Source organism: Prionailurus bengalensis, chromosome E3 (genome assembly GCF_016509475.1).
Source record: "Prionailurus bengalensis isolate Pbe53 chromosome E3, Fcat_Pben_1.1_paternal_pri, whole genome shotgun sequence".
Classification (NCBI taxonomy): domain Eukaryota; kingdom Metazoa; phylum Chordata; class Mammalia; order Carnivora; family Felidae; genus Prionailurus; species Prionailurus bengalensis.
This window is the reverse complement of record NC_057357.1, coordinates 26345456-26366314: the sequence shown is the minus strand read 5'-3', so window position 1 is coordinate 26366314 and position 20859 is coordinate 26345456. Positions and strand designations below refer to the sequence as shown.

At 41.6% G+C, this 20859-nt stretch overlaps 1 protein-coding gene across 4 annotated transcripts in view; it reads left to right on the top strand.

Annotated features, from left to right (window-relative positions):
* Window positions 1-20859, top strand: part of IQCK (IQ motif containing K) — a 130821-nt gene that overhangs the window by 19916 nt on the left and 90046 nt on the right. For all 4 annotated transcript variants that reach the window (XM_043560395.1, XM_043560396.1, XM_043560397.1 and 1 more), the window contains 2 exons: window positions 12462-12514; window positions 12650-12727. In XM_043560395.1, coding sequence (XP_043416330.1) covers window positions 12462-12514; window positions 12650-12727 — 131 coding nt within the window. The remainder of the gene's footprint in view (window positions 1-12461; window positions 12515-12649; window positions 12728-20859) is intronic.

Here is a 20859-nt window from a genome sequence, read left to right as displayed (position 1 = left end):
CAATCTAATTTTAGAACATTTCCATAACCTCTCCCCACCCCAATCTCTAGTGGCTATTTCTGGTTACTCTTCATTTCCACCCTACCCCCAAGCAACAGCGAATCTACTTTTTATCTCCATAGATTTACCTTTTCTGAACATTTCAAATAACTAGAATCACATAATATGGTCTTTTACATCTGGCTTATTTCATTTAGTACAGTGTTTGTGAGGTTCATCTGTGTTGTATGTGTATCAGTACTTCATCTTTATTGCTTGGATAGATTTTCAGTAGAGGAAACTGGGTTTTTACCTGATCTTATTACATTTGGTTGAATGTCACAGCATTTAAGTGGGTCCAGATAGCAGATCCCAATTTCACATTTTGGAAGTTAGTACCTAAATATGAAATACGGCTCTAAGTTAAGAGCTATTTCTTAATCATCTACCATTACCCAACAGTTACCTTCTAAGTGATTAATCAATGGTGATTGATGGCAATCATTTGTAGAGTACTTTCCATATGCCAGGCATTATTTCACATTGTGATCGCATTGTTACTTACAGTAACCCTTTGAATGGGTGGTTTTATTGTCCCTCTTTTATGGATAAGGAAACAGAGGTTCAAGAAGTACCCATGGGGGCGCCTGGGTGGCTCAGTCAGTTAAGCGCCTGATTCTTGGTTTCGGCTCAGGTCATGATCTCTTGGTTCGTGAGTTCCAGACCCGCATCAGGCTTTGTGCTGACAGCGAGAGCCTGCTTGGGATTCTCTCTCTCTCCCCCCGCCTCTCTGTCTCTGCCCCCTCCCTCCCCAGCTTGCTCTCGCTGTCTCTCTCAAAATAAATAAATAAACTTAAAAAACATTGTTGAAATTGTTGTTGTCTTATTGTGCCTAATTTATAAATTAAATTTGTCATAGGTATGTATATACGGGGAAAACATACTACATGCAGGGTTTGGTACTCACGGCAGTTTCAGGCATCCACTGAGGTCTTGGAACCTATCCTCTGTGGATAAGGGGGGACTGCTGAATGCCAATAAGGCTGTTAGTGTTGAAAATACTTCACTCTGAGGCTCTTGGAATTGCCGTCCGATCCAGTTTGTAAACCATACAAGAAAATCTTATTATAACTTGATAGTCATGCTTCTTTTCTTTCTTCTTTTTAACAATGGCAGCATTGATCACTTCATTCCCTAACTTGGCTAGGAGTTGCTTTTGTTTCTAAAAATCAAAGTCATCCTCAAAAGACAAGGCTTTAGAAAGAAAGTCAACAGGCTCTGACCTGAGGGTGACCCCATGGTTGCCTTATAAAATAAAGGGCAGTGGCTTTGTGACAGGATTTTCCTTTTCTGCTCTGAAGCTTTGTCCTCTTGCTTTCAGGGGCATGGCTCTATGCCAGGGGGCTGTCGTAGCAGTCTTGACTGTCTGCTAAATAGGGAGAGCATTTGGCTATAAATTGCATTTCACTTATTATACACGGCATCTGTTGATTTTTTGCTACATAACACACTACCTCAAAAGTTAGTGGATAAAACAACAGTTTATTTAGTTCATTCTCCTGCAAGAGAGCAATTGGGCTGGGCTCAGCTGGGAGGTTCTTCTGGCCTTGGTTGGGGCCATTCTTGTGTCTGTGGGCAGGCTGGGTCTAGGAAGGCCTTAGCTGGGATGTATCACCTCTGTTCAACTTGGCCACTCAGCTTCCATCAAATTAACCCTGGAGAGTTCACATCGTAGCTGGGCAGGGGTGCGAGGGTTCAAGTAGAAGTTCTCAAGCCCTCTTGAGCCTGATGAGGTTTGGGACTGGCATATTGCTACTTTTACGGCATTACGTTGGCCAAAGCAAGTCACAAAGCCAGCTCAGATTCAGAGAGCAAGAAAATAGACTCCACCTCTTGATGGGAAGAGCTATAAAACTACACTGCAAAGGTTGTGGATCCAGGAAGGGGTGAAGAATGGTGGCCCTTTTTGCAATTCACCTCATATACTGTATTAGAAATAGTATGGATTTGGCAGCAGGTGGCAGGTTTGACTTCTGGCTCTAGCCTAGTGACTTCAGGGAAGTTACTTGTCTGCAACTCCCTCCTCCCCTCATTTGTAAACCACTGGTGGGCTTATGGACAGGGTTAAATGAGGTAATGTGTGAAAGAGCAAGTTCTGGAGTCCAACTGAGTTCAAATTCTGACTCTGACCATCTACTAGTAAGTGACTTTGGACAAGGTATTTAACCTTTCTGTGCCCCTGTTTCCTAATCTGTAAAATGGGAATAATAAGAATAGTAACCTAATAATACGTAGTTGTCATGAGGATAAATGAGCTAAGTAAAATTTAGAAGAGTGCCTGGCAGAGTGACAACATTCAATGCATATTAACTGTTGTTAACATGATTAACATGATGCCTAGAAAATAGCGAGTCTGTAAAAGGAATGTTATTCCCCATGGTCCCTGCTGAGTGACCAGTTGTTGCTTGAATAAATGGAAGGTGGTATCCTTGTTACTAATTTCTGGGTATTACAGATGGCCAAGGATGGATTTTCCTCATCGTTCTAAAAATACTAGCGCCTTTAAAAAGTAATATATATTTGTAAAAATCTAAACATAACCCTTGGAAATAATATGGTGAGCTCAGAACCTGAGAATGCACTATTAAGGGCCCTCCAATGCTGAAGAAGCTGCTAGAATCACAGCCATAGTGACCGAAAAAGAAAGAAAGACTGCAAGGTATCCCAAAATTCTCTTGAGAATTAATGTCTAAAGGATTGGAAACCATTTTTTAAAAAGTGAAAATAAGGTTGAATTGATTCTTTTGGCCCTCTTGGTTGTTTAGAGAGCTGCATTTCTCCTGCTACTTTTTAGGAACAAGAAAACCCAAGTCATAAACTACTTCCAGAGCCAAAAGATGTTTAAACTGTTAATCCCTTAGAATAATAAAAGGGCTGTCCAGGAAATGGGTGAAACTGAGCTTTTATGAAATCAAATTTCTGGGTCAGAAATCAAGTACTATGGATTTTTCCATGCTTCTGCATGAAAAAGCATCTATCAGTGATTGATGATGTTCTAAAGCAGAGGTCTGCAAATTATGGCCCGTAGGGCCAGCTACGTCTTTTTGTAACTGAAATTTTATTGGAACACAGCCACACCTATTCCTTTACATTTTTGTCTATGGCCACTTTTGCACTGAAAGTGCACTTTTGCACTCTTCCACTGTAGCCAAGTTGAATAGTTGTAACACAAGCCTAATATGTATACCTGGCCATTTAAGAAAGTTTGCCAACCCTTGTTCTGAAATCCTAAAAACACCCAGATTTTTGTAGTAGTAGCTGCTGCTGGTGTTATGTGGGAGGCAGTGTAAGGGAAGCTTAATGATTAAGCATAGAGTTTGGAGCTATGCTTACCTGAATTGAGAGCCCAGTTCTACCTCTTTCTACGTATGTGACTTTGGACCTGGCTAGCACTGGGACCTTGTAATTTTAACCTTCTAAGCCTCAGTGTACTCCTCTGTGAAATAGAAATAGTAATAATAATATATATATTATTATAATATATATAATGATATACATATTATTACATATAATGATAATATCATTCATAGTAAGAAAATTTTAATAAGATAATGTGTTCAGCTCAGTGACTGGCACAGCTGCAGTGAAAAGTAGCAATAAAATAAGAACAAAATTGAATTGGAAAAATGTTCCTTAGGCCCGGAATGGAAAACTAAGAATGAGGGCAGTATGTAACGAAGAGGTGGGTTGAGACTGGCCATGTGGGGAGTTAAAGAGTAGTGGGAGGTTAAATTCAGACATGTGGAGGGCTCTGAGAATACAGTAAGGAAAGGTAAGGTAGGGTTGCTGGAATCAAAAGGGTGGGCTTGAATCCCCTCCTCCAACTTAAAAAAAAAAATTTTTTTTTAACATTTATTCATCTTTTGAGAGAAAGAGAGAGAGAGAGACCCGAGTGTGAGCGGGGAAGGGGCAAAGAGAGAGAGACACACACAGAATCTGAAGCAGGCTCCAGGCTCTGAGCTGTCAGCACAGAGCCCAACACAGGGCTCAAACTCAGACTGTGAAATCATGACCTGAGCCAAAGTCGGATGCTTAACTGACTAAGCCACCCAGGTGCCCTCCCTCTTCCAAGTTTTGCTAGCTCTGGGCATCTGGGAAGTTTCCTTAAACTCTAAAACTCTAAGGGTCTCAGTTTTCTTATTTGTTACATGGGGAGGGTGATAACCATAGTACCCACCTCACCAGGGTTTTTGGGAGGATTAAGATGTTCTGTGTATGGCCCTTAGCACAGGGTGAGTGTTCAGTAGGGGGTAGCCATTGTCTTTCAAGATTGTGCTTGAGGGATTCAGGAAGAGAGGCAGCTGGCAACAAGTGAGAAAACAGAGGGAGGAGACATGGGTCCAGGTTGAAAGTGAAGAAAAGAATAAACCCAGTTTCAGACGGGGATAGTGAGATGGATTAAGAAAGCCCTGATTGTCAGAGCCTCTGCCAGAAGCTTCCTTTTGCATAGGCCCTGATCAATTTTTTCCATCTTCTCTGAGCAGAGGGCAGGCCTTGAAGGGAGTGCAAGAGACCCCTTGATCTCTTGGAGGCATAACTGTGAAGTTAGGTTGCAAATAATTTTTATACCAAGACAGGTCTTTGTAGAATTTTCATGAAGACTTGCCTGTTCCTTGCTGCATCTTTGTTGACATTGACCTTCCTGATCTTCTATTTATATTTATAGCTGCCTTTCCTGGGATCCCTGGGCAGCCCAGAGTCTATGTGATTTGGAAGAGGTGAAAAGAAAATCAACTATGCAATTGTTAAGATAGAACTTCAGCATTTTTTCTTAAACTGAACATTGATTAAAAGGCCATAATACTATTCCTATTCTGTCATGAATTGGGTTGTATTCTAGTGGCAAATTAAGTTTGAGACATGTAAACATCATCTTAAGATTAGACATTACATTTGGCTCCATGTTCTTGGTGATCCACTGACATCTAGCCCTGCCTTTGGATTAGCTTAATTGGAACATGAGAGGTGAGAACTTAATAAGAACATAACTGGACAGATATACTGAACAGAGCTGGCTTAGTGGCTATTATAAACTTCACTTGGGATTTCTTTCCAATGCAGCTCTGAAAATATTTTGGTTAATAATTAAGTTAATAATTTTTGCTATAAGCAATTTTTGATAAAAGTTTATATTGTCAGCAGTAAAAAGTATGATGAACTCAAAGAGTTTGTTCCAGCTGGATGTGTTAAGTATGCAGAACTCGCTATTCCCATATCTGCTAGTTAACTCTGGGGCCAGTCCCTCACATGACAGAAAACCCCATTTGAACTGACTTTAATGAAGAAGATTGTTTGTTTGTTTGTTTGTTTGTTTATATATGTCCTCTCCCATGGGGAGATCTTCCACAGCTTGATCTGGGGACCCAGATGATGTCTTCACGATTTGGTTCCCTCTCATCTCTTGATTGAGTTTCCTCTGGCGTGGCTCCACCCTCAAATGGTCCCTGCCTTGTGACACTAGCCTGTGTCTCATGCCTTAGAGAAAGTCTCTTCCTGAGTTTCTAATTGAACTGACTCAGGTCAATGACCTACTTTGGAATCAATCCTTGGAACTAGGGGAATTTAGTGGGCAGTGGGCTGTTGGGCAAAGTGAAGGATCCCTAACCCAGTGCACATAGCTTTAGAATTGGGTAAAGACAGATCCCCAAAGGGAACTCAAGGTTCTGTTATCAAAAGAAGGCAGAAAGGATACTGGGCAGCTATCTTGGCTAGGACTCAGTGGGCTGCGAACAGCAGGAAACTGTCTTAAATAATGAAGGGGATTCTTTGGTTCAGGAAACTAAAAGGTTCTGAGGTAAAGAAGGAGGATTTCAGGATGGGTTTGATTGAGAACTCAATGATAAAACCAGAGACTTGGTTCTCTTCTGCCTCTCTGGGTGGCCTCTTGCAAAGTTGGTTTTATCCTCAGGCTGGCCAAACAGATACTGCCACTGGCCTGGGCTTTGCCCCCGCAACTACAGCAACCTGGGGCACCTGGGTGGCTCAGTCAGTTGAGCGTCCGACTTCGGCTCACATCATGATCTCACAGCTTGTGGGTTCAATCCCTGTGTCGGGCTCTGTGCTGACAGCTCCAGAGCCTGGAGCCTGCTTTGGATTCTGTGTCTCCCTCTCTCTTTTCCCCTCCCCCACTCTCACTCTGTCTCTCTCTGTCTCAAAATAAACATTAAAAAGAAAAGAAAAGGAAATGATTTCCCAGAAGCCCCAGCACATCTCCCCTCATACCTTATCAGTCTGAAATTGATTATGCACCCATTCTCCATTCAGCAAATCCCTCGGGCCAGGATAAATGTGGACCAGGTTTAGGTCTAGGTGGCAGGTGGTGTGGGCTTATCTGGACTGCCTAATCGGGATTCATACCTGGAGCTGGAGATGGACTTAATCCTCCATACTCATCACAGCAACCTCCAACCGGAGGTTGGCTGCTGGATGTTGAATTAATAACCACAGTGCAGCCATAGCTTACTCATTTCTTTATCTCTTGTGTTTAACACAGGCTTGGCACATAGTAGGTCCTCAGTAAATGTTTACTGAACGGGACTAAACCGGAACAATGCACTGTGCATAATTTAGAAAGAAATCAGGAGTTTTCTGCATGACTAAAATGATGCCTGAAAATAAATCTTATCTCAGCTTTAAATATGGATGAAATGCAGGGTCTGGATAGAGGTGATAAGACTTTCTGCCTCTTTTCCTATCCTATCCCACACGGCATAAAATTTTCCCTTTTGCTTTGGTTGCTCATCAAATTCCATTACAATGAAGACTATTGTAAACAAAAGTTAGTATCAGGAAACTATTTCTAACTCCTGATAAGTCATTTGATGATCTCATGACACTAAAATTTGCTACTATGAATAATTCAGTAAAACAAATCTATTTCTTCTTAGAGTCCTGTGCTATCTTACAGTCATTTATCGTAGTCTTTTATTTTTTAAATAAAATACCCAAATATCTTTTAAAAAGTACAAGGGCTGTGGTCAGTGAAGGAAGAAACTCTGTTTCCTGACCTTGACCAATAAGGGAATTAGAAATACCATCCACTTTTGTTTGAAAAACTTTTCTAAGGAGTGGAAAAAATAGATTTGTCACAGGAAAGGTGTGGTAGAATTATTGTAGCGTTACTCCTTTTACTTCAGAATGCTTTTAGAAATGAGCACGTGGCCCGTGCTGAAAGTCTTGGTCTATACTTTGTGTTATGAGTGTATTTTTTTTTAATTTTTTTAACATTCATTTTTGAGAGACAGAGAGAGAGCGTGAGCTGGGGAGGGGCAGAGAGAGAGGGAGACACCGAATCCGAAGCAGGCTCCAGGCTCTGAGCTGTCAGCACAGCGCCCGATACAGGGCTTGAACCCACAAACTGTGAGATCATGACCTGAGCCGAAGTCAGACACTTAACCAACTGAGCCACCCAGGTGCCCCATGAGTGTGTATTTTTAAGTTCTTTTGAGAAGTATTATTTTTCTTTAATGAAATTCTAATGCAGTCGGGGAAAATGTAACTTCTGTTTGCAGTTTGCTGTGATAAGTATTTTGGCATCTGGCTCTAGTCCAAGTAAGTGCTCATTTCTAGAATCAGTTATCACTTTTGTCTTGGGGGGCTGGTTCTCAGGCGTCTGGAAGTTTACTGTAGAGAATAGCTATGTGGGAAAGGAGGCTATGACATTCTAAGTGCATGCCACACCCACAGCCTTAACTTCAGCCCTCTGTCCCTGCTTTGTCCATGTCCCCATTACCCTGGCTACAAGTGATTGAGCCAAGAATAAGTGTCGCACCCTATGGGCAGCCACTTGAGAATGCCAGGTGACTATGAAATGACCCGGTACAATTGCTCTGCCCAACAGGGATGGCCCATTCTGAGTAGTATCTTACCAATCCAATCAGATTCTTCCTTCTGGGGAGTAGCGATGCCACAGGGCTGAGTCCCACCTAGATTGAGAACCAGAACTGTTGTTGAGCCACAAAGCTATAAGTAGATGAGGCTACTGTGATTAGCCAGACCTGTGCCCTGAATAGCCATGGACCCTGGTCCACTTCTCCCTGAGACCTGCCCCCAGTCAGAGGAATTCCCATTTTCCTTCCACACCTTCTGCCTTTACACTAACCCCGTGTGCGAGACTATATTCGTGTTCAAAAATATTTGTGGCCTCTCTCTAAGGGAGGCTTGACCATGTGACTGCTTTGGTCAAAGCAATGTGTGAACGTGACATATGTCATTTCCAAATACACACTCTAAGAGTCAAAGCATGGTTCACCATGTCGTATTCACTTAATGTGATAACTAGCGCTATTTTAGAGAGAAGCTCATCAGCCTGAATCCCAGAGTAAAGACAACGTGGAGCAGGGAGCTATAGCTGATTGAAATGTTCATGTAACATGAGTGAAAAAAAGCCATTGATGATATAAGCTTCTCAGATTTAGGGGTTGTTTGCTGCGGCAAAATCTATCCTAAACTGATTTGTAAAAAATACCCAGTAACCAAGGTAACCCGAACAGATTTCTAAACCTTGCAAACCCAAAGAATCTCAACAAACACAATGCCATAGCAAGCCACACTTCAGTGCACTAACCTCACAGCATGTGCTTTTGACCTTTCTGGGGTGGAATTACATTCATTACCGGATGCAGATTCAGTGACTTTCCAATGCAAGTAGTTTCTCTTTCTAGTCTCTGCACTTCTAGTCTGCTTCTTATGGGCATACCCAACATGAACATCGGGGCAAGGTGCTGTCTGGGTTGAACTCCAATTTCTGCCTTTTCTCTCTTTGGGGTTTCAGTCTTTTATGATGATGTTTTCCACCCCCGAATTTTATTACAAAATTTTTCCAGCAATATAGAACAGTGAAAGAATTTCAGAGGGAACATCCACATATTTACCACCTAGATTCTACAGTTACCATTTTGCTTTATTGGCTTGGTTGCATATCTGTCCACCAATCCATCAGTCCATCCGTCTATCCATCTACCTTGTTTTTTGGGTGCATTTTAAAGTAAGTTGCAGACTCATGATGACATGATGATGTCTTTGTCAGTTAGTCTTTTTCCTTTTAATTCTGGATTTTTAAAAATTGCTTTTTAACCTTGTTTGAGGTTGTCTTAACTGTTTCCTCTGCTTGCCGAAACTTGCACATACTCACCCTTTAACAATCATGAACTCAGTATGTTTGTCCGCATTACATAAACCCTGGGTGCCCACACTTTCTTAATCTCACTCTTTAATTTTTCTCTCTATTACTTCCTCTCTTATCTCTTCACTCACCACAACTTTTCATTTGCTCTCCCTTCTCTCTTTCAGCTCCCTGGCAGATAATTTTTAAACTAAACAACAGCTGAACAATATCCTCACTGTTCCACGTGTCTGAGTATGCACGGCACGTCCACACTTGCTCAGATCAGAAGGAAAACACAATTTCTTCCATTTTATTTCTTTGCATCAAAAGTGATTAAATCTGTCTGCATGACCTTCATACATCAGACCATTGGGCTATTTAAAAAGTCTATTTAATAGAGTAAGTCAAACTGCATTCCCTTGGTAGAAGGAATCTTTACCACCAAACACTGCAGTAAATGCCAAGGGAACAATGCATCTTTTATGGACAGGAAAGAAAGAGACACTGCCATCTTACAATTGCTGAATTGTTTAAATTATACGGCAATCCATGCTAGATACATATTTGCATTGTTGTACAAGTATTTTCTTAGTTGGGTTAAAGATGGCTTTTTGAAGGCAACCCTACTGTTGCAAGGCAGACTTAGAAAACCCTGTTACATGCTCCAGTACATTTAATTTTATTACCCTGGCCAGCAGTGTTTCAATTTTTTAATAAAAGGCTATCAGCAAGGAGGTAGAAGACTGCAAACAATCTCCAGCAACTCGGAACTGCTCTGTTTTATGGACTAACGGCTATAGTAAAGCTTTCCGTAAAAAATTTTAAGCAGCACTTTCCTTTTTGGTGAGAATCAGTTTCACAACAGTTTTTTTTTTTCAACCTTATCTAAGATTATAAAGCTGAGTTGGCTATTTTGAAGTGAAGGGTGGGGGGAGAAAAAAAAGAAGGAACATTTTCATGATAAAATATTAGGAGAAGAAAATGAAGAGAAACTATCCAGAATTATATTAGCAATCCTTAGTTGGGTTTTTTTTTTTTAATGTTTATTTATTTTTGAGACACAAACAAAGTGTGAGCAGGGGAGGGGCAGAGAAAGAGGGAGACACAGAATCTGAAACAGGCTCCAGGCTCTGAACGGTCAGCATAGAACCCCATGTGGGGCTCAAACCCATGAACACTGAGATCATGACTTGAGCCGAAGTCGGACGTTCAACTGACTGAGCCACCCAGGCGCCCCAAGCAGTCGCTAGTTTTAAATATCAGAATTCTTGGGGCTCCTGGGTGGCTCAGTAGGTTAAGCGTCTGACTTCAGCTCAGGTCATGATCTCGCCGTTTGTGAGATCAAGCCCCACATTAGACTCTGAACTAACAGTGCCAAGCCTGCTTGGGATTCTCTTTTTCTCCGTCTCTCTCTGCCCCTCTCCCGTTTGCATGCACTCTTAAAATAAATAAATAAACTTTTAAAAAAAGATGTCAGAATTCTTGTAAATAAGCTCTTTCTTGCTTTGATGTTTGAGAGTTGAATGGTGAATTCATTCATTCATTTACTTACCACCCATTGATCACCTACTCCATGCAAGGCACTCAATTAAGCACTAAGAATATAAAGAAAAGAGACATGTGCCTTGTCCTCAAGAAGTTTATAGTTAAGTGGGGAAGATAGACATGCGGGCAAGTATTATGTTATGGTTATGTCTGAGGTGCTATGACAGAGTGGCAAATGAGGAACTGGGGGTGGGGGGCTGGAGAGTTTAAGCTGAGGAGGGTGAGAAGGGTCAGAAAGTCTTCCTGGAGGCATCTAGGAGGACAAGTGGGGGTTAGCTGATTGGAGAAAAAAAGGAATCGGAGTTAAAACTTTTCCTGTTGTAAGCAATAAACAACCCAATATAAATTGGCTTAATCAAACAGAGACTAGGGATGCCTGAGTGGCTCAGTCAGTTAAGCTACTGACTTTGGCTCAGGTAATGATCTCACAGTCTGTGAGTTTGAGCCCTGCATCAGGCTGTGTACTGACAGCTCAGAGCTTGGAGCCTGCTTAGGATTCTGTCTCCCTCTCTCTCTTCCCCTCCCCCACTTATGCTCGCTCACTCACTCTGTCTCTCTCTCTGAAAAAATAAATAAGCATTAAAAAAAAAAATGAATATAGTGGCTCATGTACCTGAAAGGTCCAGGGAATTTGGGCTTTGGAATTTGGGTATAGCAGGATCTAGGGTCTAGTACAGTGTCATTAGAAATCTGCCATTGATGGTTTAGCCAATAGCATCTCCCTTCTTACTTGCTATATTACCCCAAATTTATTCATTTTCTTTGGAGTTGCTGTGCCCTTCAGGAGTGGCTGGACACAACTAATTATATTTGTAATGATCCTATTTCCAAATACAGTCACATTCTGAAGTTCTGGGAGTTAGGAGTTAAACGTATGAATTTGGGCCGAGGAGGACACACAGTTCAATCCACTACACCCTGTCTATCCTCCCTGTCTCGGATCTCCTGCTGGTACCTCCCACTGGCTGGACCCACCTAGTCAGTAAGGGAGCCTGGTGGAAGTGAACCATAAAATCAGCCTCCTGAGGCACAGAACTGGGTGGGAGAAGTGTAGACCTGGAGCCACTGTTGGGTGGACAACTGGCAGGGTCAGCCACACTGGCCAATGGCACCTGCATGCATGGCTTCCACATTGCAAGATGGTACCCAGACCCGAAGTAGTGCTGTTGGGAGGGTTCGAGTGGACTGGGAGAAAGCAGTAAGTAGAGTTACTCAGAATCAAGTTCCAGATTTAAATAAAATCCTTCTGTGACAATTCCAAAAGCATGTAGTAAGCCTCCTACTATGTGCACTGTCTTTTATTAGTCCCTGCTATCAGAAAATGTGCTAATCCAAAGATGACTGGAGAGGGGTGCCTAGGTGGCTCAGTTGGTTAAGCTTCTGACTTCAGCTCAGGCATGATCTCACAGTTCATGGGTTCCAGCGCCACGTCAGGCTCTGTGCTGACAGCTTAGAGCCTGGAGCTTGTTTCAGATTCTGTGTCTCTCTCTTTCTGCCTTTCCCCTGCTTGCACTCTGTCTCTCTCTCAAAAATAAATAAACATCAAAAAAATTAAAAACAAAAAACAAAAAAATAAAGATGACTGGAGAAAAGTCTTCAGAATTCTTTACATCACCCCAAGCTACTGTTTGTTGATGTACTTATAAACCTCATAAAAGACTCATGCATATTTCATCTAACCCAAAAAATCAATTAACCTCTCTTTCTTTGTCCTACTCAGACATGTGGACAAAGAGTATAATTTAATTCTCTCTTCTCTTTTTCTCTTTAGAGGAAAAGAACAAAATTCATTGCCTGTGATTTTCTGACTGAGTGGTTATACAAGTAAGTTTTGCATGTGTTTGAATATTCAATGACCCTAAGGATTCAATAGTGTTCATTTGCAAGCAGAATAGCAACAATTGACTTGAATTTTTGCTTATTGTTTTCTTGTCAATCAAAATATGGCATCGCTACCAGTCAAAATCCAAAGAGGATAGGGGAGTCTTTCACGGAATTCTTCTCCATTCCATTTGTGGAGCAGTGGCTGAAGCATCAGTAAGTACCAACACAAGGCCTCAAATAATTTATTCCTATTTTAAGACTGTGTTAATGATAGTTTTCTCCAATCCAACTAACTCATGTAATCCATCTAGGACTCCAGGTCAGTTTTATTCGTGGTTCTTGTCTCTAGCTATTTTCAGTCCAGGCTAAGAGCATCCTATCCGTGGTGATTATTCTAGAAGCGCTTCAGAAATAAATCAGAAAAGTTAAAAAATTCTTATCCTAAGTAATTCATCTCTCCGTTCTCTCTCCTCATTCTTTCTCTTTTCCTCCCTTCTTCCCTGCCCCCTCTCAAGGTTATTATGTCTCAAGAAATAGGACTAAACTTTTTTAAATACTGATTTTTAGTTATATGGATCGATTCTACATTTAAAATATTAGAACATGACAGATAAATTTAAAATTCTCCTTGACCATCATATGAGTTCTTCTCTCCTCACAAAAGTAATCAGTTTAGTCTATAGTCCTTCCAGAGCTCTTAAGGTTGGTTAACCATGTAAAATTAGATTATATCATATAAAATTAGTAGTACTATTTGCTGTGAGTGATTTCTCATCAATGTAATGATGATGATGGCAAATAACATTTATTGAGTGCTTATATCATTGTTCTCAGCATTTAACACTAATGAACTAACTTGATCCTGGTAACAATGCCATTACCAGCCCTATTTTGCAGATGAGGAACTGCATGCATTATTTTGCAACTTGCTTTTGTTTGCTCTCAAATACATGCTTTTGAGATCTAGCCCTGTTGATTCAATCATACCTAATTCCTGCCTTTGATGGTGTTTTAGTATATTTCATCTCTAGATTTGCATAATTCACTCATTCATACAATAAGTATTTATTGAGTACTACGATGCACCAAACATCATTCTAGGTGCTGGAGGTAAAGCACCTTCCTTGCCTTTATGGAATTTATATCCTAGTGGGGGATGACAGACAATGAACAAGTAAGTGCTATAGGGAAAAAGAAAGCAGAGAGGGGGAATGCAGAATATCGAAGGGGCTTAATTTTGCATAGGGTGGTCAGGAAGGATCTCACCTGAAAGATGACATTTAAGCAGTGGTCCACTATTTTAGATCATAGGTGGAAGAAAGGTCAATTTAGAGAAAATGATGTATATTTAACTTGTTGCTTTGAAATGTTTTCATGCCAGCCCTTTGTGAAAACAATGTAAGGAAACCAAGACATTAGAAAATTAAGCAAGGCTTGTAAAACCTCATATTAAACAGAATGAAAGACCTTAAATTAGACCTTTAGCCCTTGAATATCACTTTTTTTTGTTTGTTTGTTTAGATATGCCCTTCTTGAGAATGCCAAGTTGAATAGACTCTTGACTGACTTTCTTAATTTGGAGAATTAAATATACCCCAGATTTTACCAGGGTTTTAAAAGATTTTTTTTAAGTACTCTCTGGGGATGCCTGGGTGACTCAGTCAGTCAAAGCGTCTGACTTCGGCTCAGGTCATGATCTCAGTCTGTGAGTTTGAGCCCCGCTTTGGGCTCAGTGCTGACAGCTTGGAGCCTAGAGCCTGCTTCTGATTCTGTCTCCCTCTCTCTCTGCTCCTCCCCTGCTCACACTGTCTCTCTCTGTCTCTCAAAACTAAATAAATGTAAAAAAAAAATTTTTTTTTTATTTAAGAAAAAGTACTCTCTGCACCCAACAAAGGACTCAAACTCACAACCCTGAAATCAAGAGTCATATGCTGTACCAACTGAGCCAGCGGGGCACCCGTTATCAGTTTTTTAAAAATCAGGGGTGCCTGGGTGGCTCGGGTGGTTAAGCATCTGACTTAGGCTCCGGTCATGATCTCACGGCTTGTGGGTTCCAGCCCCATGTCGGACTCTGTGCTGACAGCTCAGAGCCCAGAGCCTGCTTCAGATTCTGTCTCCCTCTCTCTCTGCCCCTCCCCCACTTGTGCTGTCTGTCTCCTTCAAAAGTAAATAAACATTAAAATAAAAATAAAAATCTGAGACTAGCAAAAACATTGAAAGGAGAATGAATGATATTGGAAAACCGTATTTTTTTAATTAGCTTCCAAACCTGTGCCTAATTTTGCCCACTATGAAAATGGAAGGCCCATAATGTATTGAGTATAAATGATTAATAAGTGGAAGAGTTTGCATATATTTTTCTAAGACAAGGTTTTTTCAGTATCATTCTCCAAGTTATTGCTTTGCCTTGAAAATGAAGCATTTTCTCACTTCTGATAACCAATGAAAAAGAATCTTAAAGATATGAGAACTTCTCTAAATAAGAGTCCTCTCAAATCCCTAGTCATTTATTATAAAAATATCTTCTGGGGTGCTTGGGTGGGTCAGTCGGTTAAGTGTCTGACTTTGGTTCAGGTCATGATCTCACTGTTCGTGGGTTCGAACCTCACATCAGGGTCTGTGCTGACAGCTCAGAGGCTGGAGCCTGCGTCAGAGTCTGTGTCTCCTTCTTTCTCTGCCCGCCCCCCCCCCCCCCCCCCCCCCGCTTGCGTTCTGTCTCTCTCTCTCTGTCAAAAATAAACATTAAAATTTTTTTAAAATATATCTTAATTTAAAATGGTTGCTCACGTCCTCTGGCAACTCATAAAAATACACTAAGAAGTAGCAAAACTGACCATTTGACTTTAACTCCACAAGAACAGAAATATAAGAGCTCTCTCCTAACTGGCATTTGTATCCTCTATTTCTGTAACCTTTCAAAGAGATGCCAAGAAGTGTGATAAAACTTTAAATTATATTAATCTACTTTGATGCAATAAGTATTTTATTGAACACCTACCAAGTGCAATGCACAGAGCCTGGTATTGTGGAATAAATAGAGATGAATAAAATATGGGCTCTGGCTTTGGGAGTAAGAGAGACATATTTACAACTAAGTATAGTTTCTGTAGCAAGTATTCTAATACAGATGCTAAAGCACTGAAGGGAAATGGGGCAGCACAAGACCATTCACAGACCCTCCTGACAGGCCTGGAGCCAGCCCAGTTTGGGCAGCAGCCAAGCTGGTTGGTGCCCACATTTGGTCTTGAGAGGGAAGGACTCAGGTCTTGTATCTTTCTCAAAGATACCAGAAGAGTCAGAGAGATAAGTAAGAACCAATGTTCTTAAAGAGAATGAGAGCAGGAGCTGGAAACAATATCTAATCCAGGTTTTTTGAACCTTAGCACTATTGACATTTAGCACCAGATAATTCTCTGATGTGGGGCTGGCCTGTGCATTGTGGAATGTTCAGCAGCTTCTCTGGCCTCCATCTACTAGATGCCAATAGCACCTCCCTAAAGCCATCACCATCAAGAATATCTTCAGACACTAGCAAATATCAGGGGCATGAGGGATCGAGTGGGGCAGGGAGACAACAAAATAGCCTCTGGTTGAGAACCTCTGACCTAATCCAGTGGTTTTCTACCCTGGCTGCGCGTTAAAGTCATTTGGGGAGTTTTTGTTGCCTGGCTTCCCCAAGACCTATTAAATCAGACCTCTTAATTCAGGGTACAGCCCATGTATTGGTTTGTTTGTTTGTTTGTTTTTAATAGCTTCCTGGGTGATTCTAATATATACCCAGAGTTGAGACCTCATCCATAGAGCAGAAGAAATACTGTGTTCAAATAAATAATATAATTATATTATACTATTAATAAAAAGTATACTTGAAGTAGTAAATAGTATAATTTCGCCATTCCTCTGCTAAGCACTTTTACACATATTATCTCATTTAATCTTAGTGCCAACACTAAGATGTAGGTCCCAAAACTGAAAGGAGCCGGAAGTTGCAAACGAAGTAAGGTTGGTCTTGGGCAAATATGGGGATTGTTGGGGGCAAAATAAATGGGAATTTTGAGTAGGGCTTAAGGGTACAGATTGGAGGAAGATGAATTTTGAAGGTAGACTTTGTCAAAGTTTTCTAAAGGAAGCAAAATATAAACTAGCACTTCCAGCAGTTCTGGGCTGAGGTTAAGAACATGAGCTCTGGGGACAGACAAACCAGTGTTCAAATGTCTCCTCTACCAGCTTACTAGTTGTATGACCCCGGGTAAGTGTTTTAGCTTCTCTTACTGTGTAACAAATTACCCCAGCACTTAGTGGCCTGGAACAGTAAACACTTGTTAAATTCTCACAGTTTCTGTGGATCAGGAATTGAGGTGCATGCTGCTCAGCTGGGTGGTTCTGTTTCAAGGTGTCTCATAGGCTACAGTCAAGACGTCGAGGGGGCTGTAGTCTTCTGAAGACGTGACTGAGCCTACAGGAGCCACTTTCAAGTTGGTTTACCCACACGGTACCACACGGTGCCACACCCACCCACAGGCTGAAGGCCTCCGTTTTTCTCCACACGGACCTTTCCATGGACTGCTCAGTGTCCTCACCACATGGTAACTGGCCTCTTCCAGGGTGAGAGACTCGAGACCAAGAAGGAAGCTGCAGTGCCTCTTGTGACCCAACTTGGGAAGCCAAACACCTGCACCTTCCACCACATTCTGTTCATTAGAAGTGAGTCACTAAGTCCAGCTCATGTACCACATGCAAGGGAAGTGTGATTAGGCTCCACCTTTTGAAAGAAGGAGTATCAAACCACACGTGGACATATTTTAAAAGCACCCCTGCAGGTCACTCTCTAGGCCTGTATCTCCTCGTTAGTGAAATGTGATTGATGATCATGAAGGTGCGGTGAAATGATGCACCTACACATGAAATCGTGAACAGGCCCAGTCTGGAGCAACATGTGCCTTCCTAGTGGCCACTGTTGCCATCAGAGGACACCGTGGACTTTAGACGAGACATACAGCAGAAAAGGGTACTCATGGCCAAAGGCAGGAAGGTGGGAGAAGGCAGGACTTGGTCCAGGCACAGGAAACCAGCATAGCTGACTCATAGAGCATGCCAACATATAGGGAGGGGATAGGAGATAAGGCTGGAAGGGAGTCAGGGGATGGATTTTGGTTTAGTGTAAAACCATCAAGTTTGGGCATTATTCCATAAGCACGAGAGAGTATTAAAAGATTTTGGAGCAGAGGCATACTGTGAGCGAGCTGCTTTGGCAGGATAACTCCCAAGAGTGCAGCGGACCACCTGGTTCCAGCCCTAAGATCTTGAACTGGGACAACAGGAATGGAAAGGAGGACCCTGTGATAGGTCCAGTGGATGGATGGCACAGGATGATGAGTTTGGGGGTGAAGAAATGTGCCTGAAAAGGGGAGATTTGCTGGGCGAATGGAAGCCCATGATAGAAGCAAAGAGACGTGGCTGGAAAATCAGGCTCAAGGGTAAAGATGAGGATTTCTGTCTTGGGCACATTGAGATTGAGGCGTCCATATTGGAAATATCGGTCTGAAGCTCAGAAGTGGAGTCTGGAGAGAAACATTGATTTTGGAATCAAGATCCCCATGTCAAATGTACAGCTACAGCTGAACTTTGGAGTGCCCCAGAGTTGGTCCAAGGGTTCAATGAAGGAGGCACTTACTCTAAGTCATGTGGTTGGCAATGGTGACCATGCCTTGTCTTGTCTGCAAAGCAAATCATTGTTTCCACTTAGGTTATGTTGAGTTGTTCAGTGGGGAGGGAGTAGGGTATATTAGTTTTCTCTTGCTGCTATAACAAATTACCACAAAGTTTTTAACCAATGCAAAAGTTATTATTGTACAGTTTTGGAAGTCAAAAGCCTGACATGGGTGTCCCTGGGCTAAAATCAAGGTGTTGGCAGGGCTGCATTCTTTCATGGAGGAAAATGTGTTGTCTCTCTAGGGGAGAACACATTTTCTTGCCTTTTGCAGCTTCTAGATGCTGCCTATATTGGCTGGTGGTGACTTTCTCCATCTTCAGAGCCAGCAATGTCTCTGATCCTGTCTCCTTAGTCACATTTCTCACATATCTCTGATCCTGTCTCCTTAGTCACATTTCTCTGACTCTCTTTTGCCTCCCTCTTTGTTAGGTTACATTGGCTCACCCAGATAATTCAGAATATTCTCCCCATCTCAAGGTCTTTAATTTAATCACATCTGCACAGTCCTTTTTGCCATTGTAACATAACATAGGTTATAGGAATTATGATTCTTTCATGTTTGGGTGCCATTTTTCTGCCTACCTCAAAGAGTAATGGAGAATATGGGAAAATTGGAAGTCCCTCACTGGTAGGGATCACCTACATTTTCTTGGGGATCACTGTCATTTTGAAATGGTATTATGGGTTTTGCGAAAATGATACATGCTCAGAGAAAAAAGTAAAAGTATGAAGAAAAAGGTACAAATCACCTAAGAGCCTGCCTCTCAGATGTAACCATTGTTGACATTTTAGTGAACTTCTTTTCAGAGACTTCTATGTGCATATATACACATATATTAGGTATAAGAAGATGTATGTCTTCTTCTGAGACCAGAACTACAAGTAAGAGGAAATTTGGGGTGAAGCGGAAAAACTGAGCAAGTTCATGGTGGGTCCTGTCATCCTGATTGTTCATTTAGGTGTAGAGGCATCTGCTGTGAGGGAGGCCCAGGCAGGTTCTGGAGGCTTGTGGGGGAGGAAAGGGGGTGTGCAGCAGCTGCTGTGGTGAAATCGGTAGGGAATCAACTAGGGATAAATAGGGATGGCCCAGCTGATGGCCTGAATTTGTGGTGCATGTAAACAGCCTGCTTATGTGATTATCACCAGCAACCCTCTGCAACCCTGGAAAGGGGGTGGAGAAAACAGATGGTTGGGTAAAATCAGGGCTGAAGACTAGCAAAGCTAATATTAAGTGGAAAGTCTAGACTGGACCTAGGGGATCTTAAATAAAGGGGAAGCATCATTAACTTTTCTAAGAATAATATCTTTTTTTTTCAAAAGCTACCATATTTTTTGAATTATGTTAACAATTTAACCACCAATTTTAAGAAAGAGAAAGAAATACTACATTATGTGTTCACTTTAGAAGTGAGAAACATACCAAACTTGGAGACACTAAAATGGGGTTCATGTGGTTTTTGAAATTTCAATAGGTAGATTTTATTTGGATCATGATTCAAAGGAAAAATAAAAAGAAAAATTAGGAGGCAATTGGAAATTTGAATACTTAATAAATAGTTAATGATATAGGGGCACCTGGGTGGCTCAGTCGGTTAAGCGTCTGACTTCAGCTCAGGTCACGATCTCCCCGACTGTGAGTTCAAGCCCCGCGTCGGGCTCTGTGCTGATGGCTCAGAGCCTGGAGCCTGTTTCAGATTCTGTGTCTCCCTCTCTCTGCCCCTCCCCCGTTCATGCTCTGTCTCTCTCTGTCTCAAAAATAAATAAACGTTAAAAAAATTAAAAAAAAAAATAAATAGTTAATGATATAGGGGCACCTGGGTGGCTCAGTCAGTTAAGCGTCCAACTTCGGCTCAGGTCATGATCTCACTGTTTATGGGTTTGAGACCTGCATTGGGCTCTGTGCTGACAGCTCAAAGCCTGGAGCCTGCTTCAGATTCTGTCTCCATCTCTCTGACCCTCCATTGCTCATGCTCTGTCTGTCTCTCTCTCAAATATAAAAAACAAAATATTAAAAAAATTTTTTTTGAATAGTTGATGATGTAAAGAATTATTCTTTTATTTAAGGTATGATAATAATTTCATAGTCACAATAAAAAAGTTACTGCTTTTTAGAGAAACATGCTAAAATATTTATGAATGAAATATGAAATGGTATGGTGTCTCTGGGAGGGTTGGGAGCGGGGAGTTACATTGAATAACTGACATGCAGAACAGTAGAATTGAAGCTGGCTGATGGTGACGTGGGTTCATTTTTGTTTTCTTGTCTACTTTTTTATATCTTTGAAATTTTCCATAATAAAAAATTAAAAGGAAAAGAAACAATGAGATTTTTCAAAGCTCCTCATGACCACTTGAATGATGGATGAGCCATGGGCAAGGAGGTATTTATTGACTGGCTGTCAGCCGGGAGGGTTGGGGGCTGTTCTCCACTGGAGTTTGCTGGAGTGACAGACAGTGGAGGAGACTAAGTTTTCATGTGATCATGGTGAGAAACTCAAATGGCATGGAAGGAAAATGGCCCTGGGGCAAGGCGAGAGTAGCAGGTGTGGGACATGTGAAAAGCCTAGTGCTGGAGAGGCCTTGGTCACCCTTCCTGAGACCTGACTCTGAATGCGCATGACTCACCAACCAG